Source organism: Hordeum vulgare, chromosome 5H (assembly GCF_904849725.1).
Source record: "Hordeum vulgare subsp. vulgare chromosome 5H, MorexV3_pseudomolecules_assembly, whole genome shotgun sequence".
Taxonomy (NCBI): Eukaryota; Viridiplantae; Streptophyta; class Magnoliopsida; order Poales; family Poaceae; genus Hordeum; species Hordeum vulgare.
This window is the reverse complement of record NC_058522.1, coordinates 325,661,152-325,669,713: the sequence shown is the minus strand read 5'-3', so window position 1 is coordinate 325,669,713 and position 8,562 is coordinate 325,661,152. Positions and strand designations below refer to the sequence as shown.

Sequence of the window (8,562 nt, the reverse complement as noted above, 5' to 3'; positions counted from 1 at the left end):
AGGCTCGAAATTGGGCCGAGAATGGGTCGGCAGGTGGACAAAAAGTGGACGGATATACGTTTGGGTCGACGCGTTGGACCGTTTTTTCTGTCTGCGCAAATCCGAACAGACGGCGACGGACGAAATGGATCGCCCCGTTAGAGTTGCTCCCCGTTAGAGTTGCTCTAACACCCATGCTTCTTCTGCTCAGTCTTGATGCCAACAATTTGAAAGCGATCTTAGGCGCAGTATGGCGCGCGTCATGCTTCTTAGGAATCGGCGTACCTAGGGCCTGATTTAACCTTCTAAAACCCCTTTCATTGTTGAGGAATAAGCTTTTTTTTTTTTTGGATGGAAAACACTAACTTTATTAATCAAACTTCACATTCGGTGGGATAAAAAAGGATCATGAGGGTGGAGCAACCACGCATGTCGCCCCTGATCCAAAGAGTACGAGAACTTAACTAGTCTATTGACATCTATATTAGCTTCTCTATCTTCAAAGGTAATTTTACAATTAAAAGAAGAGGCCAGAGCAGAAATCTCTCTTAGGATCGGCCCCTACAAACCATCAGCTCCCAGGTTTGCAAAGCAATAATGATGTCGTGCAAATGAAGGTCCTCTGCCAGAGCCAGTCCTTCTCTGATTGACATAGTCTTCATTGCCGCGACGTTCGTGCCACCATGTAAAACCAAAGCCAAAGTTGAGTCACTTTGTACTAACTTTAATACAAAGTTGAGTCATTTTTAAGTCACTTATTTTGGAACGAAGGAAGTATTCTTTATGAGATTCATACCTTCTATTTATATTTAATCATTTATGGATGCAATACGAGCAATGGATATATTTCAGAATATATGTATATCATCAATATCGAGAACTCGAGAATGCAAGGTAGCATTCCAGTACAAAAGTTGGTAAGAGTTGGTTTTCTGAATGAGTACAAACACACCAGTTTTTTTTCTCGAAACGGAAACACACCGGTTAATTGATTCTGTACCAGAGAGATCACGACTAGGAAAAAAATCCAACGGAGAAGAGAACAGGGCGAACACTTTGTAGCATCATAGTGACTAAGAAATATTACAGATGGCTACATTGATACCTTTACAGTCACAACCTATGATCTTCATCCAGTTTTCGGTCAAGAAATTTCCTATATATAAAAAAGGAAGAAACGCTCCATAGCATTATAGTTGCAGGCACCGGACAAAATCATGACCGATGAATGTTACGAATGGCTGCATTTATACTTTTACAGTCAAAATCCATGATCTTCATCCAGTTTTCAAAGTCTCCAATTTCCTATAAAAACAATCATGAATGGATGTTTTAGAATAACGAGTGCACATAGCTGCGAAAAACAATTATGTGGTTTGTTCAGCACTGCACCTTTCAATTTATTAAGTATCTACTCCCTCTGTTCCGAAATACATGTTGTTGGGAAGAACTAGATTAGTTCTCCCCAACAAGTATTGTGGTACAGAGGGAGTAGTTATCATCTTGAGCTTAGTGTTATCCACCGATGATAATTTTGGGGCAAAAGAGCCAACCAGATTAAAAAAACTATTTATGGCATTTCACCTTTCTAGATTCGTGCACTACTCAGTTTAAGGGTAGGATTTTGTTTTACTGCAGGCAAAGGTTATGTAAGGAAAACATTACAAGATACTCCCTCCGATCCAAATTAATTTTGTTTATTTTGGATCGTCAGCTACATTATTTATGTCAATTAGGATCCCCTATTGAACTGTCGCAACGAATATCATGGGTAATGCCGAACAAAAGAATCATCGGTTCAAAGCAAAAAAGAATCATACATCCATTTTGCGGATAATAATAATGTTTCAACGGATATCATGGTAATGAGAAACAAAACATGTGATTAGGCAAATCCATTTTGTAACAATAATAACACAGGGTGTTTGGTTCACGTTGTTTTGCCCGTAATCTGATTACAGTGTCATCTAAAACCCTTACCCGTGTTTGGTTATTTTGGAACGTAATCACATACTACCACGTAAACGAATCCCAGGGCGACTCTCGACTGATACCGCCCGAGTAAAATGCATCTTTGGTCCTTAAAGTTGTTGGCGATGTCTACAATGGTCCCCAAACTCACAAACCGATTTAATACACTCCTGAAACTTTTAAATACGGGCTCAGTTTGGTCCTCGAAGTTGTCAAACCGGTCCTGGGCTACGGCTAGAGTACGTCTCGCGTATGCCCAGCTTACCGCATCGGCCACGTCAGTTTAGGTTGTCTCAGGAAAAAAACACACGCCAGCTTAGGAGTAGTTTGCGGGCATCCGACGCAAGTTGTGGGCATATTCAGTTATTCCAATTGCAGTTGAAACTTTGCGATCAGGTTGTGGCGGCGTTCGCCGATCATCGACGACAAGACCGGCCGGTACCTGCGCCCACCAAGTTCACGGAATAGCTGACCATCAAGTTCACTAATCTGACATGCATAATACTGACAAATACATAGCCTGATATTCATTCACAAGTTCAGAACTAGCCACTGCTCAACTTTGCCCAGAACATGGCTGTTTCTGTGCACGGGCGTCAGGTCGATGCCCAACTCTCGACGGTAGGCAGCAGGATCACCATCACGGATGGCAGAGCACCCACCACTGGTCGATGGCAGCTAAAAGTACGGCCGGCATCACTGCATCACTGCCATATCCCCAAATGCCGTCGTCATCAGCACACGTCGACGTTATCATGCCTGCAACACATCCACAGCGAACGTGCGCGCGAGGCACATAGCCATACCTCCTGCGCGCAAGCTCCGGCTTGAGACACCGACGGCGACCACAGGAGCGGAGCCGATGACACCCTCACCATTGATGGAGAACTCGCTCTTGCTGCCCATGCTGAGGGAAAGTGGGGATTCGAGTTAGGGATTTCGGGAGGGAATCGGCGCCGCGAGACAGTTAATCGGCTGGCCCTGGGCCCTATACTGACGTGGCGGGCGTGACGTACACCACACGTACGCGTTGTCGTAGCACAGGACCAGCTTGCCGAGATTAAGGACTGTACTGAGCCTGTATTTGCAAGTTCCAGGATTGTATTGAATCAGTTTGTGAGTTTGGGACCATTGTAGACATGACCAACAATTTGAAGGACCAAAGATGCAGTCGATACCAGACTGAGCCCATTCTTCCCCTCGCGAAAGGACTCCTCTTCTTCCCCTCGATCTCTCTACATAGGCAAGATCTTCAACACGTGTGGCAGGAGGCTGAGGCGCCTGTGGTCACATGGGACGCGACAGCAACTGACCCGGTTGGACCTGGGCGGCTCTACGCTGCGGCGTCGCTCAATCTGGTGGCGGTGCATGAGGACGCCACAGCGGCCGTGGGGAGGCGGAGAGCACCAGCAGCTGCACAGAGCCGGCATAGGGAGGTTGGAGGATTCAGGGTAGAAGGGGAGCGAGATGCAGCAGGAGGACCTCGACGGCCAGCCACAGAGGAGCTCCGGCAAGGACGATGGCTGCTAGTGCATGAACTGCGTGGGCGTGGCAGAGTCGAAGCAGCAGAAAAAACTCACCGGCGAACTGTATTGTGTACGCTCCCTCGCCTCTACCTCAGCCTCCTGCTTAGATTTGTTCCTGATTGATTCTATTCTTGGATTTTAGCCCACTGCTTGCAAGGGTTGTTGTACAGATAAATTTTCTCCAATTTCTCGAACCAAACACTGTACTCCGTAAAGGCATACCATTTACGTTGACAAAACAAACAAAGTTCATTTCTCCTCATTCTGTTTACATTGCCAGCGCAATCTGAATTCGTTACCATTTGCGTTACCAATTTCTGAAACAAACACCTCCGTAATAATAATGTCAAAACGTGCGTATTAAACAAGAACACGAGAGAAATGGAGGGCAGCAGCAGAGCATACACACCTTGAGGACCGAGTTGACCGCGTTGGTGGCGGCGAGCCACTGGTCGCTCTGCTTCCTGTACCGCGCGATGGTCCCGAGTAGCGCGCGGGCCTCGAGCTCGATGCGCTTCTCGTTGACGAAGAGCTCCTGCACCCCGCCGTCGACGGCCTCCACGAGATGACCGGCGACCCGCGCCGCGCTCCGCAGGGCGTCCTTCTTCGCCCTCTCTGCGGCGCGTTGCGTGTGAGATAGTTCAGCAAGAGAAGATTGGATTTGCTCGGCGGATTAGGAATTTTGGATACATCGTCGGTTTATTGTTACCGGTTTGTTGGCGCTGGCGGAGGGACTGGTGGTGGTGTTGCTGCATGATGTGGAGGAGCGCCGATTCCAGCCGCCCACCCGCCGCCGGCCCCGCCGCTGCCTTGGCTCCTTCCATCTTCTCCGATCTGAGCTCTTGCTTATTTTATTTTTATTTTTTTGGAGACGACGGACTCTGAGCTCTCGTCTTCCACACCCCGTCATCCGACGATACTCTTTGCCAGTTTGTTCTTTGCTACGGGCTACGGCCCATGTAACTTGGTGGGTACAAATTACAGACATCACACAAATGACTTGGCCCGTCAGTGTCCGCTAGCAGAGATTGAAATATAAACAGTACTCCCTCCGTTTTTAAATATAAGTTTTTTTAGAGATTTTACTAGAGGACTACATACGAAGCAAAATGAATAAATTTATACTTTAAAATATGTTTATATACATCCGTATGTAATCTTTTAGTGAAACATACAAAAATACTTATATTTAGAAACGAATGGAGTAGTATAAAATAAGAGATTGCATCAATTAATTCATATCGGAGGGAGTATAAAAGATCTAACATGAACACACAATGGGTTCAAATAAAGTCCGGTTATTAGAATGAATAAGATTGGCTAGTATACAATAGGATAATCCGATTTATCAATCCACGCTATTCAATATTTTGAATATGGTTATCCATTTTATTGTGAAATTTAAGCTATTAAATTGTGCCCTTTTCTGTGAGGTGGACATAAATCATCTGGATTGTAACTACATGTGAATAATCCGTTTTATTGTTTCCACAATCTATCTTGAATGTTTAATAAGAATAGGAAATTAGGTGTTTACGGCAGTGTTATTTTAGAAGTGTCATGTAAGATAAATGTTAAGATAAAGAAAGGAGAAAACATTAAAAAAAACTTGTCTTCTCTTGCTTAAGAGATAATCTCTTAACAACACCACATATTTAGACACATCCACTTATTGAAGATAAGACTAGAAAACAACTCGTTCTATAAGGGCATGTGTAGTGGTTGATAAGACAATTTTGTCTTAAGTTTTGTACGTAATTTGAAGATCACAATAAAAGCATGTTTACAATGGATTATTTCTTAGTCTTACCTTCAATAACTAGTTATTTCTTAAAACATGGTGAGATGTATTGTGCTAAGAGATGATTTCTTAAATAAGAGAAAACAAGCATTTTTTATAATTTCTTTCTCCGCCATCTCAACATTTATCATACGTGACATACCTAAGATAGCATCATTATACATGTCCTAACATTACTTATTATCTTCTCTTGGGATCAAGATAAAATTGTACTAGAAAGCATGCCATTAGAAATCCAATAAGTTGCTGATTGATCAAGGGAGATTTTGCTTTCTTTTCTAAGAGAGGAAGTGTGATGCTTGTTAAACAAAGTTGCGTGTGGGGCTGCCATGTAGTGTTTTATTATAATTTTTACTACCTTTCATTGTGTTTATGTGTGCTTAATGTGTATAACTAATAATAGTCAATGTATATGTATAGTTTTTAGTCTTTTTAACATAGTACAGACTTAAGTGTTTATATAAATACGCATACACTCATTCATACGAATGCACATACGCACATCCTACCCTCATAAGCACCTTCGAAAAACTAAGCCGAAATATCTTACGAAGTCATCATAGGCGCCTCGTCGTCGACGGGAACGTCTCCTCCCACTGAATGTTTATCACCGAAAATCTTAAAATAATAAATCCAGAGATAATACGAGCATTAGGACTTGAATCTTGGAATTGGAGGAGGAGTCCTCCTCCCCCTTTGGCTGGCACACCCTTGGGGCCCTTGTGCCCCAAGGCTAGCCCCTCCCCTCCTCCTATATATACTTGTGGTTTTAGGGTTTTTGAGAAACAACTTTGCCACGTGCAACTCAAACCTATTCCACATAGTTTTACCTCTAGATCGGATTTCTGCGGAGCTCGGGCGGAGCCCTACAGGAGTAGATCATCACCACCACAGGAGTTCCGTCACGCTGCCGGAGAACTCATCGATCAAGAAGGCCGACCGTTCGGCACTAGATCGGAATGGATCGTGGGACGGATCGTGGGAAGACGGTGATTTGAATCACGAAGCCGTACCACTACATCAACCACGTTTCTTAATGCTTCCCGCTTAGCGATCTACAAGGGTACGTAGATCTAATCTCCTCTCGTAGATGGACATCACCATGATAGGTCTTCCTGTGCGTAGGAAATTTTTTGTTTCCCATGCAGCATTCCCCAACTGTGGCATCATGAGCTAGGTTCACGCGTAGATGTTATCTCGAGTAGAACGCAAAAGGTTTTGTGGATGTTGATGTTCGATTTGCTGACCTCCTTAGTCTTTTCTCGATTCGACGGTATTGTTGGATTGAAGCGGCCCGGACCGACATTATTCGTACGCTTATGAGGGACTGGTTTCTTCGACTAACATGCAACTCGTTGCATAAAGATGACTGGCGGGTGCCTGTTTCTTCAACTTTAGTGGAATTGGTTTTGACCGAGGCGGTCCTTGGAGAGAGGCTAAATAGCAATTTGCACATCTCCGTTGTGGTTTTTGTGTAAGTAAGATGCAATCATACTAGATACACATAGCAACCACGTAAAACATGCAACAACGAATTAGAGGACGTCTAACTTGTTTTTGCCGGGTGTGCTTGTGATATGATATGGCCAATGACGTGATGTGATATATTGGATGTATGAGATGATCATGTTGTAATAGTTAATATCGACATGCACGTTGATGCTACGGCAACCGGCAGGAGCCATAGGGTTGTCTTTAAACTAACATTTGTGTTTGCAGATGTGTTTACTATATTGCTAGGTCGTAGCTTTAGTAGTAATAGCATAGATAGCACGACAACCTCGATGGAGGCACGATGATGGAGATCATGATGATGGAGATCATGGTGTGGCGCCGGTGACAAGAAGATCATGACAATGCTTAGTTGATGGAGATCAAGAAGCACAAGATGATGGCCATATTATGTCACTTATGAATTGCATGTGATGTTAATCCTTTTATGCACCTTATTTTGCTTAGAACGACGGTAGCATTATAAGGTGATCTCTCACTAAAATTTCAAGATGAAATTGTGTTCTCCCCGACTGTGCACCATTGCGACAGTTCGTCGTTCCGAGACACCACGTGATTATCGGGTGTGATAGACTCAATGTTCACATACAACGGGTGCAAAACAGTTGCACACGCGGAACACTCGGGTTAAACTTGGTGAGCCTAGCATGTGCAGACATGGCCTCGGAACACATGAGACCGAAAGGTCAAGCATGAATCGTATAGTTGATATGATTAGCGTAGAGAAGCTTACCACTGAAACTATTCTCAACTCACATGATGATCGGACTTGAGTTAGTGAATTTGCATCATGTACCACTCAAATGACTAGAGATATGTACTTTTTGAGTGGGAGTTTATCAGTAATTTGATTAGTTAAACTCTAATTATCTTAAACATAGTCTAAGTCCACTTTGCAATATTTGTGTTGTAGATCAATGGCTCACGCAGTAGTCACCCTGATTTTTAATACGTTCCTAGATAAAGCTAAGTTGAAAGATGATGGAAGCAACTTTGTAGACTGGGCTCGTAATCTAAAGCTGCTCCTGCAAGCTGGGAAGAAGGATTATGTCCTTAATGATGCGCTAGGAGATGAACCACCCGCTACGTCTAGCCAAGATGTTTTGGTTAACACGTAAGGAGGACTACTCAGTAGTTCAATGTGCAGTCTTGTATGGCTTAGAGCCGGGACTTCAACGTCGCTTTGAGCGTCATGGAGCATATGAGATGTTCCAAGAGTTGAAGTTTATCTTTCAGACGAACGCCCGGATCGAGAGGTATGAGACCTTCGATAAATTCTATGCTTGCAAGATGGAGGAGAATTCCTCTGCCAGTGAACATGTGCTCAAAATGTCTGGGTACTCAAACCGTCTAGCTGAGCTGGGGATTGAACTCCCGCAAGAGGCTATCACTGACAGAATTCTTCAATCACTTCCACCTAGCTATAAGAGCTTTGTATTGAACTATAACATGCAAGGGATGAACAAGTCACACGGCGAGTTATTCGCGATGCTGAAAGTCGCAGAGTCAGAACTCCGGAAAGAGCATCAAGTGTTGATGGTCAATAAGACCACTGGTTTCAAGAGAAATGACAAAGGCAAGAAGGGTAACTCCAAGAAGAGCGGCAAGCCGATTGCCAATCCGACGAAGAAACCCAAGGATGGACCTAAGCCTGAAACAGAGTGTTATTATTGCAAGGGACTGGGTTACTGGAAGCGCAACTGCCCCAAGTATTTGGGTGATAAGAAGGTGGCCAAGGAAAAATCAGGTATATTTGATATACATGTTATTGAT

At 43.9% G+C, this 8,562-nt stretch overlaps 1 protein-coding gene across 2 annotated transcripts; it reads right to left on the bottom strand.

The window, feature by feature from the left end:
- Positions 1 to 439: 439 nt before the first annotated feature.
- On the bottom strand, positions 440 to 4,404 carry LOC123398448 (biogenesis of lysosome-related organelles complex 1 subunit 1). Of its 2 annotated transcripts, none has more exons than XM_045092918.1 (3): positions 4,186 to 4,404; positions 3,886 to 4,091; positions 440 to 635 (listed from the first exon to the last, which is right to left on the bottom strand). In XM_045092918.1, the coding sequence occupies exons 1-3, from the start codon at positions 4,298 to 4,300 to the stop codon at positions 528 to 530; spliced, it is 429 nt and encodes a 142-aa protein (XP_044948853.1). In that variant the 5' UTR covers positions 4,301 to 4,404; the 3' UTR covers positions 440 to 527. The 2 variants fall into 2 exon arrangements, with proteins under 2 accessions (XP_044948853.1, XP_044948854.1); XM_045092919.1 differs by lacking the exon at positions 440 to 635 and adding an exon at positions 1,035 to 1,284 and having other exon boundaries at positions 4,186 to 4,387.
- Positions 4,405 to 8,562: the final 4,158 nt, after the last annotated feature.

Excerpts from the sequence above, each read along its gene's own strand:
- LOC123398448 (XM_045092918.1), bottom strand. The coding sequence starts at position 4,300 with ATGGAAGGAGCCAAGGCAGCGGCGGGGCCGGCGGCGGGTGGGCGGCTG. Across the intron at positions 4,092-4,185 it reads CCGCCAGCGCCAACAAACCG|AGAGGGCGAAGAAGGACGCC; the intron begins GTAACAATAAAC and ends AACGCGCCGCAG. Across the intron at positions 636-3,885 it reads CGGTCAACTCGGTCCTCAAG|ACTATGTCAATCAGAGAAGG; the intron begins GTGTGTATGCTC and ends GCGGCAATGAAG.